Here is a 19,675-nt window from a genome sequence, read left to right as displayed (position 1 = left end):
ATTGATAATAAAACTTGAAATGAAACTTTTTTTTTTTTAATTAAAATTTCCAACTTCTGCTTAGAAGAAATAGATTTTTGTTTAAAAATTATTTTTTTGTTATCCATTCTTTATTTTTTAGCAGCTTTTACTTCATTTTTCAATGTTTTAACTTTATTTTTGAAAATAAATTTTTTAATGGAATAAAATATTTTAGAAAATTAAGGCCGCTCCAAATTTATTTCGATCCTTTTTTTTCAAAATTCAAAATTTTTAGTTGATTTAAATAATTTAGCGATTAAAAAATATTTTTTAAAACAAATTTTAGTTGTATTTTTAAATGTTTTTGACACTTTTTTTTTTAAACTTCTTTTTTCATAAAATAGGGGGGGGGGGAAATTTCAAAAAAAAAAAAGTTTTGAAATACTTTTTCATACAAAATGACAAAATTTCAACAGTTTTGGGTCGTTAATGAATACTTTAGTTGATTTTAATTTAAGGTAATTAGGTACATTTGATATTTAAATAAAAAAAATTTCATAAAAATAATCTTAAAAAAATTTTAAAAAATATTTTTTTTGAAAAAAAAGTTATAAAAATTTTTTGTTAAAATACGATTTTAAATACAAAATATTCTTAAAAATTAAAATAAAAAAAATATAGGAAATTTCTTGAAAAAATATGAAAAGACCAAAAAACGGTCAATTTCGATGAAATTTTCATTTTATTTTGCCCCATTGGATTTCGACTTTTGAAATAGGGTATCGGACTTAATTTTTGATTTTCACTTGGAGCGGCCTTACACAAGTATTTATTTACTTAATCAAATGCTGGTTGCACAATTTTCGCACTGGGTCATGCGGCATTGCAAGTGTCAAACCATAACAATTTGTTTAAAGCGTTGTTTTTTATTCGTCCCTCGCTATTGATTGCTAAGATAATTGAAGGATTAAAAAACAATAGTAATAACGAGCCAGTTACTATAAATTAAAACGCATTCTCGATTTGGTTAAGCAGCAGTATATAATCACAAATAATAATGAAGCTTGTAAGGTACGAACGTATATGAACGTTTATTTACTTTGATTTTTTCTTTAAAAATCTTGTTTTTATTTTTAGGTTCTTGATGAAACTCAGTCATGAAACTGTAACAATCGAACTAAAAAATGGAACACAAGTGTATGGTACCATCACTGGAGTCGATGTTGCAATGAATACGCACTTGAAAGCTGTTAAAATGACAATCAAGAATCGAGATCCCGTACAATTAGATTCTCTTAGTATTCGTGGAAATAATATTCGTTATTATATTCTGCCAGATTCTTTGCCGTTGGAAACCCTACTCATAGATGATACTCCAAAGTCAAAGCTAAAAAAGAGGGACCAAAAGGGAGGACGAGGAAATGGTGCCCAAAGAGGAGGATTTGCCAAAGGAAGAGGAAGGTTTGTTTTAATAATAAAAATTACTTTAAGTTTCCTGTGAAAAATTAATTTTTTTTTGTTTGTTTGTCTTACAGAGGACAAAGAGGCCGTGGAGGAAGACGTGGTGGTCCCCCGTCTCGCCGATAAACAATATGAAATATTCTCAAAAACATGTTTTTTTTATTTACACCTTGGGAAGTTGATACATCATAACATAAATTCCATAAATAAAAAAACATAAAAACATAAATATTACGGCTAAAACAAAACTTTTGGAATTTTCTTTGTGAATTCCTTTTAGGATCTGCTCGTTTTTGCTTAACAAATGCTTAATTTCGGTTAATTCCTGTGTAATTTCTTTTCTTTCTTTATGTCCTAGTAATTCATCATTTGACAATCGGTTTTCCATGAAGTCGATTCGTGATTTAAGCATTTTTATTGTATCGTTTGCTAGTTGTACCTTTTGAAGTAAAAGTGATTAAAATATTATTTTCGCATAAAGATTATTTATTTATTTACTACCTGAGACTGTATACTACAAGGCCGCATTTTCTTTGCCTTTCCTTTTGTCTTTCTGAAATCTCGCAAGAATCAAATATGAAAAATTTATTTTTTTGTTAAAATATGTTTATTATAATTTAGTTTATATTATTTTTAATAAATAATAACTATTTAGACTGGAATGTGAACATTTTAACTTTCTATTCTCGTATTACAACAAAACAGTCCTAAGTCACATTTCAAAAGTATCGCATTGGATATGAAATACAGTTTAAATACTGGTTGCAGAAACGAACAATAATCGTCGGGACGTAAGGAACAATGTTCGCAATAAAAAATCCAAAAACTTAAATGTCGTCAGCTCAAAAAAAGTTAAAAATTTCATCAAAATTATCGTTTTTCATTTTTCTAAGGAAAAAAGGTTTTTCATTTTTTTTTATTTTTCAAAATTTTTATTTATTTATTTTTTTTTTTTTTTTGAGAAATTTTGAGTTTTAAAATTTTTTTCTAAAAACCGAAAATAAAATGAGGCAAACTAAATAAAAGTTAAAAACTTTATCAAAAATTTATTTTCCAAATTTTTCAAGAAATTCTAAAAAAAATTTTATATTGATAAAATTTTTGTATTAAAAATGATATTTTTACGGCGCCATATTTTGATAAAAAAAAGGACATTTTTGTATTAAAAATGATATTTTTATTACAAAAAATCATAAAATACGAATTTTCTTTTTCAAGAAAATAAAAATATTTACTTTCAAAAATCAGAAAATTGAAAAACTGATGTTAAAATTTTTTGTTGTAAATTTTTTTAAAAAGCGCTTCAAAGTTTTTTTTTTTTAAATTTTGAACTAAAATCAATTTTATAAATCAAAGTTACTCGTAAACATTGTTGAAAGAATTTGATTCTTCTTTTTCTGCCGAATTTATGACGAAAAATCAAAAAAAACAAATTTCAATGCAAATAATTTTAAAACAACAAAAACATATGATATATTAAAAAAATATTGCAAAAAATTGTTCAAAAGCCGAAATATGTAAAAATATGAATTTTTGATTTTTTTTAAAGTGTGAATTTAAAAAACGTAATTTTTGATGATTTTTTTTACCTTTTTTTATGTTTCCCCATTGTTGATCTTCGACTTAGGACAAAATCTTCGAAAAAAATTGGGATGGCCTGATTAATTTTTGAAATTCGATATAACGATGGAATCCAAGCTAAAGTCTTGACTAACCATTAAATAACTAAACCAACTAAATTTTTAAACTAAATTGGGTATTTTTCACATAATTTCCATTATTTTCGTTTATTTTTTAAATCATTGTCAGATAAAAAATCCAAATTCACCACTGACATGGCAGCACTTGCACGCGTTGTAGTTTTTGTATTTGCGGATGCACTGGATGACGCTGGCGTCGATGAACTTGACATAAACGATTTTTGCGACATTCTAGAACAAATTCGATCCACGCGATGACCATAGTCACTAATTGAATCAGAACTTCGCCAAACAGGTCCTCTCGAGGGTATTTTAAGACCTTTTTCGTACAAATATCTCGTTACGGAAGGACCAATATCGGGATACGTATCAACACAATCAGCTAATTGTTGCAAGGCAGAATTATCTCGTTCCTCAATCTCTCGCGTATTTAAGTCCCGCTCAAATAATCGAAGAAAATCCGAATCAACATACTTTCGACGAACTGCTTTGATGGTGAGTTTAAGCTCTCTTTCGGCACGATCCAGTTTTTCGCGTTGATCAATAAATTCTTTTTGAATTTTCAGTAAAATATCGTTGTTATCCAACCGATTTCGTTCAGTTTCGTTTAAATTTCTCTCAATTTCTTCCTTTTTATAGGAAATGTCTTGCAATAAATTTATGTTCATGGCCAATGATTTTCGTAAATTTTTTAATTTGTGTAAATTTTGACAATATTCAATCTGAAGATTTTTGAAACATTGTATCTCGTAACTGTCATCTTCGATTTTTTCAAAACTCTTTTTATATTTTTCGTTGGACGAATTCATAAATTTTAAAGTATTTTCCATAATTTTAATGTCTTCTTCGGCTTTTAATACTTTTTCATTCAAAATATTTCCTTCGTTGAGTAAAACATGCCGTTCTTGTGCCTTTTCGATCTTAATTTGAGTAACGGTCACTAAAGATCCATTGACATTTTTTCCCAGTAAATCGGATGCACATTCATAGCGTTTCTTCAAAATTTCAATTTTATTTTGGCGCTCTGACAGATCCGCGTGTAATTGTGACTGTTCTTCTACCAAATATTTTCTATTAAGTAGCAAAATTTCTATTTGTGATTTTATATCGAGCAATCTTTCAGAAATAATCGCTTCAAGTTCCATCTTGTGTTTCTCCAGTGTGAAACTTTTGTCTTTTTGACGTGCAAGATCCTTCTCAATGTGTTTCACTCGCATTCGTAATAAATTTGTTTCGACCAAATTCTTTTGGATTTCGTTCAATTTTATTTTTAAGATTTTTTCTCCGCCCTCGACAATCATTCGTTTTTCTTTCAATTTTCCTGAAATGCTATCAAGCTCATTTTTGCCATCGTTCACACTGCTGGTCATTTTTCGAAGATCATCTTCCATTTTGAGAATTTGTTCTTGGAATTGATTAATTGACTTCTTTTTCATATTGTGAATCAATGTTAGCGATCTCACTTGATCTTCTAATCTCAAGTCTTCATCGCCAGAATTGAGTCCTTTCATTGAATTGGAGCGAATTTCAGTTTGTTGTAAACTTAGTTCCAGCTGATACATAATGTTCAACAATTGAAGTAGCTTATGTTTGTCATTTTTGTTATTTGTTCGAACTCGGTTTATACTGGATTCAATTGATTGAGATTGGAGCTGGAAAAATATTATTTGATTAATTTTTTTAATATTCATAATAAGTGTTATTAAATTTGAAAAATTAAATTAAATTTAATTAAAAAATTGGTAAATTTAATTGCAATAAAATAAAATAAAATATTTTTTCATAACTGAAAATTTTTTGATTTTATTTTTTTCAAATTTTTTGTTTTAAATTTTAAAAAAAAAGGAATTTTTTATTTGCCCACTTTGAATTTTCTATTTGCCAAATTTATTTTTCATTATATATTTTCGACTTTTTCTAATATTTTTTATTTTATAAAGGTTTAAAATTTTTAAATTTGATCTTTTTTGGAAAATAAGGATTTTGAAAAAATAATCAAGATTTCATTCCCAAAAATTTAAAATACAAGCCTGGTCACGTGACTCATTTTTTTTTTCATTAGATTTTGACCGCTTCCAAATGAAACTTAATAGTTTTGGTCCGATTTTAGCCCCATTTTAAATTCGAAAACTTAGCTCTCTTAAATATATTTCAAAATTACAATCAAATATTTGAATATGTTAAAAAATAGAATTTAATATTTAAACTGAGCCAGTTAATTTTTTCCCTTGTACGTAAATTTATTTTTTTAGTCAAAGGTATTCAAAATGTATTTCTTTAAAAAATAAATAAAATTTTCTTAAAAAAAAAAATAATTATCATGAAAATTATTGAAATTTTTTTTCAAAAAAAATTTTGACAGTTATTTTTATGATATGTTTTAATTTTTTTCAATTTTAAATAAAATGTTTTTAAATCAATTTTTTCTCAAAAATCAAAAATTTTCTTTATTTTTTTTCCTTAAAATTTTTCGTCGAAATCGGAGTAAAAATTAAATCCAATGAATTAAAAAAACGGAAAATAAAAATACTTACATGTATCGTTTTATCTTGTTTTTGCAGCGAATTAACTTCCCTTTCAACTCGAAAATAAGCCTCAGTTAAACGTGAAATTTCGTTTTCCGTGTATTGTATTTGCGTTTTTTCGTTTTCCACAAATTCATCCAACTGTCGCAGTCTTTCTTGCGCACTGAGAGTTTTACTTTTGAAATGCTCATTTTTCGTCTTGAGATTTTCCAAGAAACCAACATTTTTCCGCAGAAGATTTTCTTTTTGATTTTCCTCATCTGCCAGTTTTCGATTTAAATTTCTTTGTGCCGCCAACCGATAAGCCAAATTTTGAATTTCTTTTCTCAACGTCATTAAATCGCTTTTGCTCATTTGAAGAAACGACTGCAAATTTGAATTTTTCTCTCTTAGCATCGCTTGTCCGTTACACAAATCAATTATATGAAGCTCGATATTTTTGTTGTTTTCTACTTGCATTTCGTATTTTTGCTTGGTGTTTAGGAAGCAATCCGTTTTTATTTTGGTCATTTCACGAGATCGTTCCAGCTCGTTTTCTGTCTCTTGAATGTTGTGTTCGCGTTGCGTCATCTGAATTACGGCCTCTTTCCATGTGTGGACAACATTACGACGATCCAAATGCGCTTGGCGGTACATTTGGGAAGTTCGTTCAAGTGTTTGCTCAAGCGTTTTTTGCTCTTCATAGGAATTTATGAGGATTGAACGGTGTTTTTCAATTGCAGTTTGAATGGTATACCGCGTAGATTCTAAGCTTTCAGCCCGAAATTTGTCTAAAGTGCAATACTTTTCAATTAAGTCGTTTGTATTTTTGTTACTGGTGCATTCTCTTTTCCATTCAAATAGCATGTCTTTGGCAATTTGAATGTTTTCCGTTAAAAACTCCAAACTTTCGTTCAAAATTTGTATCTTTGTACGAGTATCGCGGTCTTGGTCATTTATTTCAGCTTGTTTTCTACGGATGTCTTCTATTTGTTGAAAATATCGTGATTCTTCTTGATCTGCCAGCTTTTTTAAATGACTTTCCGAAGAGACTTGATTGTTAAAAGCTGCAATTAATTTCTGTCAAACAAAAATATTTTTTAAAATAAAATTGAGAAAATCAAGAAAAATTATAACTTACGAGATTTTGTTCAAATTCTCTTTGAGTTCCTTTGAGAGCATCTTGTAATTTCGTTAATTTTCCATTGGAATAATTAATAATTGTTGTTTTGTTAGATTTTAATTCCGTCAAAGAGTCAATAAGTTTCACTAAAGCCTTGTTTTCTTCATTAGAAATGGCAAAGAAAGAATTTTCTTCTTGAAGTTTAAAGCCCATTGTCAAAGCCAAATCGTTAATTAAAGATTTATCAAGAGCCATTTTTACTTTTTTTTGTTTTTAATTAAATTACTAAATTAGATTTTGTTTAAAATGCGTAGATTTTCATAAAATAACAACTTAAGTTGCTATGGTGTTATTATTATTTTGTGGGTTGTTAAGCCCGTTATTTTATACACGCATCTAAATGTTGTCAACGTATACTCACTTTACATTTTATTTTTATTTTCCCCCTGAATCGGAGGGAAGTTGTTGAAAAAATAAAAATATTAAATTAATTTGCTGAAAAAGCGATTAAATTCAATTTCAATTCAAAAATCGCGGAACAAAAATTTTTTTTTTTTAAATATAAGGTCACTCTACCTTATCTCTATGTTTTTGTCCCATGCCCCATTTCAAAAGACGAAAATCCAATGGGGCAAAATAAAAAAAAGTTAAAAATTTTATCAAAATTGACCATTTTTTGGTCTATTTCATGTTTTTTTTTAATTCGCTGAAAATATTTTCAAAAAAATTATTTTTCAAAATTTTTTGGCAGTTATTTTTATAAAAATTTTCTAGGTACCATAAAAATGATTAAAATATTCATTTAGGTCCAAAAATTGTTTAAATTTTGTCATTTTATGAAGATGTATTTCAAACTATTTTTTTATTTTATCCCCCCCCCATTTTGAAAAAAAAAACTTTTGGGACAAATCATTGAAAAAAATTTGGAACGGCCTACGACACACATTTATCATTTTTGATGAAAAATAGTAAAAATATGTAAAATTTTTGGACCATAAATCAATTAAAGGCGTAAAAAAATTTTTTTGTAGTTTATGAAAAATCGATAAAATTGCAAAAATATGATAACCGTTCATTAGCATTATGGGAATTTCTGCAAAAAAAAAATCAGCTGTCGACTTTCCTTGCAACTTGATTACAGATTAAAAAGCATTAAATAAGCACGTTGAAAAAAATTAATTGATGCTCGGGATTTTTTTCTGTGAAAAATTACAGAAATTATGCTCATGAAACCTTGAAAATATCCGAGTTCAAAAAAACCTTTAAAAGGAAGGGTGAATGAAACATATGCCGCATTTCAGTCGGTTTAAAGTGCAAAAAATCATGGAAAATCTCTCAACGAAGGAAAAACTTTCATTTGACCCCATTTGGAAGCGACTCAAGTTCATGGATGCCGCTGTAGGGCTCTTTTTGTTCCGAGATCCGTCGGAAAAGGTATCTCCTTGGCTGAAATTTCTCACGCGAGTTCAACTGCGACACGCAATTTTGGTGCCTTTGATAATAATTTCAACAGTTGTCATCACGAAATTCGCTCTGATCAACGTAATTTTCTGCTTTTCGGTCGTAACGTTGCTCTTGCCGATACATTGCACCCTAATTTCGTGCGAAACGAAGCAAAATGACCTCCGGGGACTCTTCAAGTGGTGCGCGTCGCTTTATGACGTCAAAAAGAGTTTTCACGAGCAAATACGGGAAATTGCTGCCACACAATTAGCATCTTTGGAGAAAAGGACATCGTTCGCGTTGAAATGGCTCACGATAATTTTGTACATCGACAACGCCGGATACTCGCTGGGCTTTGCAATTATCGGAATTTTCTTGCCGGACGACATTTATCCGAAATTTAAGTTGCCCGTTCCGTTTTATTTTCCCTTCAGCGTGTGGCAAAACTGGACAACGTATCTACTGACGATTTTTGGTCAATTTATCGTTGCTTTTGACGGAGCTTCGATCACAATTTACTCGTTTGGCATCTATTTTTGCACCTGCTTTCACGTTTTGTGCTATTTGGACATCATTTTAGCCTCAATTCGGCAACTGCGGAAGGAAATGCTCGCAAATTTGGAAGGTCTGGTCATCAATGAGGACCTACAATTCGAAAAATGGATTAAAATCTTGACAGATATGATCATCGATGTTCATGTCAACGCGAATATTTGCAATGATTTGTTCAAAATTACCGCTTTTTTGATGGAAATTGCCAGTCTCGGATCGTTTTTCATCTTTGGCTTGATAATTATGGTCTTGAAAGAGCAGTATTTGTTTGCGTTTGGCATTATTTTTGCCTTGTTCCTGTTTTACGTCGTTTGCTCCGTAAACGAGACAATTCGCGATAAATTTGCCGAAATTAACAAGGCTTTGTACGACCTTCCGTGGTACGGACTGTCAGTGCCGCAGAAAAAGCAACTTTTGATGATCCTGAATTGCGATAAAATTCATTTCGGAATCAGTTCGGCAGGCATTCATCATTTGACGGTGCAACAATTTGCCTCAGTCGTGAAAGCTGGATACACTAATTTGCTCATTTTGAAAGATTTGATCCAAAAATAAGCTTAAATTCATAAAAAAAAAATATTAAAAAATCACGAAATTTGCACTAAGGCGCTAAGGAAAAAAATCTTTTGTGACAAAAACATCAATCAAAAGAGGATTTAATTTTCTTTAATTACTCTGAAAATTTAGATAAAAGAAAAATTAGAAACTTAGGTCGCTCCAATTTTTTTTTTTGAAGTCTCTTACCTTTTTTCTCTTACCTCAGTCGAAAATCCAGAAAAAATGTTTTGATTTTTGATCAATTTTTGCACAAAAATTCTTGCTTCTTATTTTTCCGAAATTTTTTAAAAAATTTTAATTTGACATTTTTTACCAAAAAAAAAACATTTTCTACCAAAAAAAAAAAAAAAAAAATCTACCAAAAAAAAAAAAAAAAAATTCCTGAAATTATTTTAAAATTACCAAATATGATAAATTTACATTTATAATTAAAATTTAATTTTGAATAGATTTTTGATTCTTTTTTTGTTCATTTACTAAAAAGTAATTTTCATTTTGTGTTTTGATTTTTTATTTGCTCAATTTATTTTATTTTTAGTCAATTATTGTTTGAATTTGTATTTTAGTCACAAACCAAAATTTTAATTTTTTTCAAAACTTTTGAACCTTTTCAGAAACAAAATTACCTTTTTTCTTTATTTCAAGAATAAAAACCATAATTTATGTTAAATAAATTTAAAAAAATTTAAAACTCTTTGAAAATTTTTAAATTAGGGCCTTCATCATAATAATTTTTATAAGTATTTCAAAACAAATAATTTTCACATCAAAATTGGTTAATTTTATTCTTTAAGACATTTTTCAATGTTAATCCAGTCAAGAGTATTTCACACACGGTTATCTGATTAAATATTAATTGCTACCGAGTTAATTATTAAAATATTTAATTTAAAGTGTCGTAATGATGTCGACTGTGTCCTTGGATGTGGTTGGTGCAGACGAGGTCGAGACTACTGCAATTTCGACGCCTGCCAACGCTGCAGACACGTGATATAAATTTTCCATCAATATTACGTGAATTTCATTTAATTCAGCTTCGGGACGTGATATAATGAATGCATCTGTTAATTAAAAAAAAAATCAAAAATTAATACTTTTAACGACTCAAAAATAAATTAATAATTTCTTACCATTGCGATCCTTTATCAACTTTTGCGAATAAATGTCCATAATGATATTCAAATCGCCAACACTCTTGATATCTTCTTCTTTCGGCAAAGAACTGGCTGTTTCCAGATTGCTCGATGCCAGTGTGAAACATGGATTCACGTTCGAAAGTTGTTTGTGTTGTTTCACGTAATTAATCGCAGCTGCCCAGCGACTTCCGTCAATCAGCTCAACGAGCATCGATTCAAACTCGTTGCTGTTAATGGGGACCGGAGACGGTGTCGGGGTGTTTTCACCTTCAGTTGATGTCGACGTATCCAGAGATTCCATTTCCGTTTCGTCAATACTGCGTAAAATGGCGCCGCGCACAGACATGAACATTTTTGACAAATCTGCCATTTTGTCGTTGTTGCGAAGGTTCGAAACGACATTTATCGCAATTTTGTGATCAGATTCGATGAGAAGCAAAAGTTGGAACATGAGTTTGTAGAGACCGCGTCCCAAGTCGATGAGAAGTTCCATCGTTGCTGGGTCAGCGGTGTGATCGACGATGTTGGCAGTGCCGGTGCCTTCGTTCGACGAGTCCATGTCACTGAAGAGAGCATATTTGCAGGATGTTTTGACGGAATCCAAGCACTGAAAATGACAAAAAAAAAAATTAAAAATTGTTCAAAAATATATGTGGGGTAAAAAAAGTTCAAATTATGATAAAGTAAACGGTTTTTACAGTAAATTTTACTGTTATTATAATGTTTTAGTCATAACACAAAACAAAAAAACTTTGAAAATCAATTTTTAAATATATAATCGGATAAAATTGTATCTATTTTAACGACTTTTATTTGAAAAAAATGACTTTTCATAAAAAATTTTCTTTGGAAAATTTATTAAAAAATTCCAAAAATACCGTAATTGATTACTTGGTCAAATTTTTTGATATTTTTTTTCTAAAATTGGACATATTATTAGTAAGATTTATTTCGAGAACTTAATATTTTTAATTATTATTTTTTTACGGAAAAAAATCCGCAGGAATATTTTTTTTTTAATTTGAAAAAAATTTGATTTCTTAAATAATTTAGTTTTTTTTTTGTCTTTTGTATTATTTTTGAAAAAAAATCAATTAAAAAATTCATATTAATAAAAAAAAATCAAAACTTACTTCAATCACGTGTTCCTTCCGGTCAAAGAACGTCTCCAGATGCTCTTGTACTTCCAAAACGGCATATCTCAGAGTCTCTTGCAGTCGAGGTGTCGTGGTTAGTGCCTTATTATACCAAATTTTAGGTGGCTCGCCTCGTGATGACAACAAATCCGCCAAAACAGACAATCTGTGTCCCAATTGCGTGCTAACTCCGGTAAAATATCTCATAGAGTCCTTTGCAATAAAAATACTTTTGATCGTCAGCTCCTTGATGAGTAAATAAAGTTTATCGAGCAAATCCGGTGCATGACTGCTTGGTTGATTGACCAATAATTCTTTGAGATTTCGCCGCCATGCCTCCTCAGTTTCATCTCGGATCGGAGCACGGAATGGTAAAAGTCCCGTCAGATGCGGAGATTCGTTGCAAGGCGTTATGTCGCCTAAATCACCGACACTCGAGCCACTTGTGTCGCTTCGAGAAACACTGTCACGTCTATGATGACCGCGTTCCTTCAAACTTAACGACGTTGGAGGTCCCGACAAGTAAGACGAGGATTTCAGATACAAGGGTTTTCGCAGGAGATTGTGAGGTGACTCATTTTCCAATTCTTCGTCTGAGGAGTCGTAAGCCGTATTTGACGATTGACGCTTACTGCGTTTCGCTAGCACTGGTGTATTTTCACTGACACTCTCATCCAAGCCCGAAGCTGCCTTGAGTTCTCCCAGTGGCTCACTATCGCCTTCGGAAAGTGGTCGTCGTCGAACGCCCCAGTTGAAATTGTCCGTCGAATCGCATTCGACACTTTCGCTTTCGTACTCCAAAAAGTCAAAATCACGGAAAACGGTGAAATCGGGCTGATCATCTCTGCGTGATCCGCCACTCAAGTCCTGTTGCGGCCCGGAAGTTTCGTCGGTGCTGCTTGCCGCCGACGATTGACGCTCCAACAAATCCGACGATTGACTGAAAATCACCGAAGGACTCTTTGGCAAGCCAACGCGTTGTCCGCAAGTTGTCAAAAGATTCACGAGACACTCCCGAACGCGACCTTGACACATCCATGGGCGCTTCCATCCCGAAATCGGTCCAGTATCTGCGGGAGAGAGACTCGCACTGCGTCTCGGCGAACTTGAGGTATTGAAGTGGGCCAAATGCATGCCAGCCGAAACGCCAGCATTGATTTTGGCATTTGTCTCGGAGTCACCTTTGAGGAGCAAGCGACGACCGATGAGCGGAGTCTGAGACACGTCGAAGGTGAAGTCCATTGTTCGTCCGGCAAGCTCCTTCTTGCAAAATACTTCGGAATCGGAGTAACTGCCATGATGGTGGTACGTTTTCTCGGAATACTGCGGAACGACCTGCAGTGAAGAGCTGCGAGTGACGACTAGTTTTAGGATTTTGAGAGCTTCGCGCCAGTGAGGGGTCTGAAAAATTAAAAAAAAATATTTATTTTGTTTTTCGTTTAATTTTTTTTAATGGGGAAAAAGCTTGTTTTGAAATACTTTTTCATATAAAAAAATTAAAAATATTTTTTTTTTGTTTTTTTTTAAGAAAGAAAATTTTTTGCTAATTTGAAATTGAATTCTAAATATTTAATTATTTAAAAAAAAAATAATAATAATAAAAAGGTCAAAATTTAACTTTTTAGGAGAAAATTCGTCCTATAAATTATAAAAATTTTTCAAAATTTATTATTTTTTTTTTTTTAGAAAATATTTAAAACCATATGCGTCATTAAAATTTTAACGTTTTTAATTTCTCCCTATTTATCATTAATATTTTTCACATTTTTTTCTTCTCTTTAAATACTACAAAATTATTGAATAAAATTTTCAGTTCGAAAATTTTTTTTTCTGTTCAGGAAAATCGGCCCTAAATTGTCAGATTATCAAAGATTTTAACATTTTTATATTGAAATTTTAGAAAATTCGATCCCAAATTGCCTAATTCGCCTAAGATTGGAGCCTCTGATAATTTATGATTTTTTTTATTTTTGAAATGTTCTTAAAAAACTTTTAAAAACTGTAATTTTATATGAAAAAATATTTATTTATTTTTTTTGATTCGCCATTAAAAAAAAATGTGAAACATAAAATTCCAATCGAATAAATTAAATTAAAAAAGCTTGAAAAAATAGTATTTTAGAATGTTTTGAAATACTTACATCCAAGAATTTAGAAATGACTCTCAACAAATCAGCTGACAATGGTTGCGCTTGTTGCGTTGACAAATCGACGTAATGAAGCATGCAATGAATGACACTCAAAACTTGCATCTGCACTTGTGCCCATCCCTTTTCAAGCACATCCACCAAAAATGCCAACATATTAATTCCCATATGCGCATACGTGTCATGAACATACTTGACAACACATTTTGTCCACTGGAACGGATCCTTGCTGAACGTCTTGCGACTGTAAAGTGTCATCACGGTGCCCAAATTCTCCAGTTTTGATCCCATTTCGGAGGCTACTTGGGCAATATTTTCCGCCGATGTGATACAAACCTCATTGGCATCCTCGTAATGGAGCAACATGTACGGCAAAAGTGCAATTACGTTCATCGGGAAGGCGCAACTTTGTGTTGGATCGCAAACGGGCAACGACAATAAAGGAGCGAATTTTGACAGGAGCGTTATTGAAGGTTCATACGTTGTTGCGTGAGTGCATCCTTTTAATAATAACGCATGAACACCGGGAAATCCGGGCCATTTTAGTTGTTGTTGTAATTTTTCGACTTTGTCACGCGCATCAGGTCGATCAAGTGGCAATCGGTACAAAACACGTCCCAAAAGTCGCAATGCCAGCAAAAATTCGTGCTCGAAGTCACTTTCCAACAATGAAACGGCCAACCAGAAGAGTTGCGCTAAAATTGTCATTTTATCGTCTTGGGTCGAGGTGTCTCCCAGCAACTTTAAACTCTGTGCCGAACGCGATCGCGAAAGAGCGCCTCCGAAATTTTGATTTTTTCGTTCAGCTTCGAGTGCGACGCGATTTCTCAGTTCGACTTGTTTGTCAATCGGTGACTGCGTGGTTCGGCGAGTGCAGTAAGAAACGGAATAACTCGTGCTGCGGGTGTGACCTTGATTCTGTAACATGCTGTTAATGGCTTGTGGTGATCCCGGTGTGCCATCGGCGGATTTTTTACCACCTGCGCTCGCCCCCGCACCATCTTTGTTGTTGAGATTCGGTGTGGACTTGAAAATGTCCTTCATGACATCCAAAGGACGGAAATCGGAGTCGAGACTATCGACAGCAGCTTCAAGAGTGAGAAGTAACTCCGTGACGTAGCCTTGCATGTCTTCGCCTTGTTCGGCCACCGTTTCCACGAGACGCGAGAGGATGTCTGACAACATGCGACTATTAATGGGCACATTGAGAGCACGGAAAGCCTGCAACGATCGACCCGCGTAATGACGCGACGAGCAACTCAATCCGAGTTGAAGGGCAGTTTGAGCCCAACGTTCGCTGTAACGCGCTTGCGGATAACTTTCGGTAAATACTTTCAACACGTAACGCAAGAGGCAAGTCAGTTGCTCGGCACTCTTGATAACCCAGACTTTGGCAGTAATGTCTTCGTAATTCCACAGCGGTTGAGAGGAATCTTGGGCCAGGAATCGGATGAGACTTTTTATCACGTGAGCAGTTGCCATTGTGGGTCCCGGTTGCGGCGGCGAGTTTTCTTCGGTGATGATCGAGGGAATTTGCGTTTTTACTGTTATCGTGTTGTCTGTCGTTGTTGCAGCCACGCCAGATTCGTCTTCCTCGACTGTTGTGCTGGCATTAATGGGTGCAGGGCAAATGGTGAGAGTGGAGGAAGTGGTGGCAGGAACAGCGGGCGGTCCAAATAGATAAGCGTCGAATTCCTCATTGGGTTCGGTGAAGTTGTGGACAACGACTCCTAAATTAGAGGATGCTAGTCCAAGATGAAGTTTTTGTGTCTCGCTGTTTAAGAGGATGCGGGCGACTGTTAAATGGTCGTTATGTTCACATAATACGATCTGAAAAAAGGAAACAGTTTTTTTGTGTGAAATATTGTTTTTCAATTTTAAAAAAAAATAATTAAAAAAAAGTAGTCTTGGGATCTTTCTGAAAAATCATGAGAAAAAAAATTTAGGAGAATAAATTTAAGAAATTCCGCTTTTTAAAAAAAAAAAAAAATGTTCTGAAATTTTTATTTTTAAAAAAATTTTTATTTTTAAAAATTCGAACATTTTATTTTTAGAAAAAAAAACTCCCGGAAAATTTTAGTTAAAAACGCTAGTTAATTTTTTTATATGATTGATCAAAACTGTAATTTCTTACTGATTTTTTTTAAATTTTTCCCTTGATTTTTTTTTCGACAAAAACAATTTAGACCGCTCCAAATTTATTTCGAACTTTTTGTCCCAAAAACTTTTTTTCAAAATAATAAAAAAATAAAAAAGGATTTTAAATACAAAAATTCTTCAAAATTGAATTTTTAAAAAAAAAATTTGGGAAAGTCCTTGAAAAAATATGAAAAAAAGACCAAAAAATGGCCGATTTTGATGAAATTTTTGCTTTTAACTTCAAAACAACAACAAATGGAAACTTAAAAGAAATTAAAAGTTTAAAAACTTTTTTTATTTAGCCCCATTGGATTTTCGATTTTTGAAATGGGGCATGGGACAAAAAGTTAAAAAAAAAAAATTGGAGCGGCCTTATTATCAACTTTCAAAATTGAAATTCCTAACATTAAATTAAATCGCATTACAAAATATTAATTGAATTTAAATACCCAAAAATAAATATTCTACTTATAAAAATTTTGTCAAAAATTTCTAAAAATCGTAAAAATCAATCATTTTTTATTTTATTTTTTTTTTGATTTAATTTTTTTTGTATTTTAAAATAAGACATCGTACTAAACTATTGGGTTCGATTTAAATTTAAAAAAAAAACTTACCAATAAATTCAACAAAAGTTGCTTGCAATTATCGCGCACAAGTGGTCTCGTATGATCCAACCCAAGGAAAAGGATATGAAGCATTAACGGAACATGCAAAGTCCAATCGATATTTTCGATGCCATCGACAACGACATCTGCCAACAGCATCACCGCGACATTACACCGATGAAAACCGCTGATTGGAACACTAGAGTCCGGCAAGAATTCGGTAAGAGGGGCAAACCATCCGCCATATTCGGGCATCGGAAGCGGGTGTGGCGTAATGGGGGCTTCGGCTTTTCGTTCCAACGTGCCTTCGTTCGATGTCGAAGTCGTGTCTCCGGACAACATGTCTTCTTGTCGCGGAAATATTGCGGGACCCGAAGCAGTTCGGATTTTGTCGCTGCCACGCGGTGGCCGATAACCAACGGAAAATTGCCGGAGAGCGCTGTCAGATCGACACGTCCCGGATTTTATGTGATCCTCGCCACTGTGCCGCTTCGTGTGAATCGTTCCGTCTTGTAATTTTATGTCTGTATTACCGGTGGAGGGACCTGCAAATTATATCACTTAATATTTGACAGACTACACTTTTTTTTTGTGATGAAAGAGAGTGGCTAATTATCACCAATTTATGACTTTAATTAATTTTTCCCCAAAACACTTGTAAAACTTTTCCCTCTGCCGTTCTTTCTAATCCAACGGCACACCGTCATAATTATCATAATAATTTTTCAACTTAATTAAAGGCATTTTCTTACCATCCGAATGGCTTGACGTCTTTCTCATGCTCGTCAAACGGTAGAATGGCGGCGTCTCCGTACGTTCAATCAGGCAATTAAGCGTTTCAACGGTCTGTAATTCAGTCATTAACTCGTCAAGCAGGCGATCGGGGCAGGTGCGGGCCAGATAGAGAGCAACACGTTTTGCACAGTGCAGCAATTCGTTCGGTGCCATGCCCGAGATGATGACAAGATAGCGCAGAATCACCTTTAAATTGTTCGGCCAGAAGGCACAAAGTGTGCCCCAAAGTTCCTCGATGTCACGTGGATGCGAATCGGCAAACTACAACGAAAAATCGAACAAAGGAAGAGAAATGTAATTAACAATATAAAGTGAAGAAGATTAAATTGATATAAATTGTGCTGGAAGGAAATGAAGATCAAGAGCACATACAATTTCAATTAACAAGTTTTTTTCTGCCGTTCGCTTTAAAAGTTTTATGAACACGAAACAGTTGTTCCATTTTTGAAATTTATTGCACTTTTATCCATATTTTGACCTTTGTACGTTTTTACCAAGTTTTTCTTGTGCAAAGTTTTGGACGCACTATAAAGTATCATGAACATTGTCGGAAATTACGTGTATGAGGAGATTTATTACCGTTAGTGGTTAGTTTAAATTGTTCAAATAGAAGAGATACGAGATTTAAAAGTGAAATATTAATTAATGGAGTAAAGTACCATTCGTCTCCACTGGGCAATTTAGTTTTTTTTTGTAAATTATCGTGATAAAGTATTATAAAATTTTTGACAAATTTGCTTTTATCTCGATTTTTTACGCAAAAAAAAATAAATTATTCTGTCATGGAAACGATTTATTTGATGAAAAATATTTGATGATAGACAGAAACCAAAAATCATGATTCAAGGGCACTTCAAAAGTATTTTGTGTCTTTTTTCATATGAAAAGTCAAGTATACAATAAGGCGAAATTTAAAAAAAAATGTTTTCAAATTGATTGAAGAAATTTTTAGAATTTCTTTTAAAAAACCATTAGAATATTCTATAATTTTTTTTCTAAAAATTAATAAGTAATTATTAAATAATTTTATTTTTAAATGTATTTATAAATTTTAAATTTCTTGAAAATTTTAAATATTGAAAATTTTTAATTAATAAACCTATTGTAAGTAAAAAAAAATAATTATTTCATTTAAAAATTTATTCCAAAATTATTTTTTATTTATGAGAATTTATTTTTTTATTTGACAAAGACATTTAAATAAATAAAAGTGGCCAAAACACAAAATTATTAATATAAGGCTTATACAATAGAAGATTTTTTTTTTGAAAAATAAAGCAAATAAAATAAAATTTAAAAAATTACTTTCAGTCAAAAAAAAAAAAAAAATAAATAAAAATCGGTCTGAATTGTTCAATTTTTAATCTGTAAATATTCAATACTTGATATTCCTTCTAAAAATTTCTAAAAAAAAAAAAGAAGGACGAAATCCAAAACATTTTCAAAAATTATAGTGGCCTAAGTTCACAACTTTGTATTATTTTTCTCTTATTTATATTTTTCGATACAAAAACCCCAATTCAAATTTTCTCACCAGATAAAAAACAACTAGACTGATATATTTTTCGAGTATTTGTTGTTTCTTCGGTCTTTCATTCATTACAAGACATTAAAATAATAAACGATGTTTAGACGTTATAATCTTTAGTTAGCACCTGATGCTTGCCCGGCTTAAAGTTTCTTTCTTTTTGCGCTATTATTGGTCCAGACTGTTGGTAAATCTCGCCTTTATTAGATATTCTGCCGTGATTTTTCCATGAATGTTTAATGAAAATTCGCACTTTTTCTCGGTACGACCATTTTTAGGGTCATAAACTAGCATTATGGCGAAATTTCTTACGGTGCAATTAAAAAGTCGGGCTAGACATTGCCAAAAAATAGGGTTCCATACTTAATCGTCTTAAATTGCAAAACAAGTCGTTAATGAATTTTTTATTACTCTGCTGCTCGTTTGTCTGTCCTGACAGTATACCAAAAAATTAAGTAACTTGATTTCTATTAATGGACTTTGCCTGCCACTATTGGAAGATTTGTCTGGAAAAAGGGAGCAGCCAACGACGCATTCACAAATAAAAATAGAAAAAATAAATAACAAAACAGCCATTAATGTAGATAAATTGTAGTGTAACATTCCTCACATTTATCTTTCAACCCGAAAAAAAATGTAACGATAAAATAAAACAAAAGTTGGAATTTTTCTGTAAATGTACCTTGATGGTATTTTTTTTTTTGCAAAATATTCTATTGCTTTTGGGATGTTTTTTTAACATGAAAAATTTTGTGCGTACCTAAGCCATTGTTGTTGATAAGCCATATTTTCTGCTTTCGACCAATTACCAATTCAAGTGGCATTGAAATTGATGAGAAAATGATGAAAAAGCACGTTTTATGAGTTCTTGTAATATTTGCATA

The 19,675-nt window shown here is 31.9% G+C and overlaps 4 protein-coding genes across 5 annotated transcripts in view; 2 read left to right on the top strand and 2 right to left on the bottom strand.

Annotated features, from left to right (window-relative positions):
• The window catches only part of LOC134832011 (3'-5' RNA helicase YTHDC2-like), a 216,013-nt gene that overhangs the window by 129,495 nt on the left and 66,843 nt on the right, over positions 1 to 19,675 (top strand). The gene's annotated exons all lie outside the window — the stretch shown is intronic.
• Positions 843 to 1,651, top strand: LOC134830415 (small nuclear ribonucleoprotein Sm D1). Its single transcript, XM_063843895.1, has 3 exons — positions 843 to 1,032; positions 1,099 to 1,422; positions 1,497 to 1,651. Exons 1-3 carry the CDS (start codon positions 1,019 to 1,021, stop codon positions 1,546 to 1,548), a joined length of 390 nt encoding a protein of 129 aa, XP_063699965.1. The 5' UTR covers positions 843 to 1,018; the 3' UTR covers positions 1,549 to 1,651.
• Positions 3,200 to 7,004, bottom strand: LOC134828798 (coiled-coil domain-containing protein 39). The gene is made up of 3 exons (XM_063841785.1): positions 6,768 to 7,004; positions 5,657 to 6,706; positions 3,200 to 4,774 (listed from the first exon to the last, which is right to left on the bottom strand). Exons 1-3 carry the CDS (start codon positions 7,002 to 7,004, stop codon positions 3,200 to 3,202), a joined length of 2,862 nt encoding a protein of 953 aa, XP_063697855.1.
• The window catches only part of LOC134832306 (protein furry), a 54,952-nt gene continuing 45,350 nt past the window's right edge, over positions 10,074 to 19,675 (bottom strand). For both annotated transcript variants that reach the window (XM_063846289.1, XM_063846290.1), the window contains 6 exons: positions 17,221 to 17,524; positions 16,478 to 17,013; positions 13,716 to 15,551; positions 11,572 to 12,975; positions 10,433 to 11,045; positions 10,074 to 10,363 (listed from right to left, as the gene is read on the bottom strand). In XM_063846289.1, the coding sequence (XP_063702359.1) occupies positions 10,191 to 10,363; positions 10,433 to 11,045; positions 11,572 to 12,975; positions 13,716 to 15,551; positions 16,478 to 17,013; positions 17,221 to 17,524 (4,866 nt within the window). In that variant the 3' untranslated portion in view covers positions 10,074 to 10,190. The remainder of the gene's footprint in view (positions 10,364 to 10,432; positions 11,046 to 11,571; positions 12,976 to 13,715; positions 15,552 to 16,477; positions 17,014 to 17,220; positions 17,525 to 19,675) is intronic.

Source organism: Culicoides brevitarsis, chromosome 2 (assembly GCF_036172545.1).
Source record: "Culicoides brevitarsis isolate CSIRO-B50_1 chromosome 2, AGI_CSIRO_Cbre_v1, whole genome shotgun sequence".
Lineage (NCBI taxonomy): Eukaryota > Metazoa > Arthropoda > Insecta > Diptera > Ceratopogonidae > Culicoides > Culicoides brevitarsis.
Note: the sequence above shows the minus strand (reverse complement) of the source record. Positions and strands in the feature narration are given on the sequence as shown.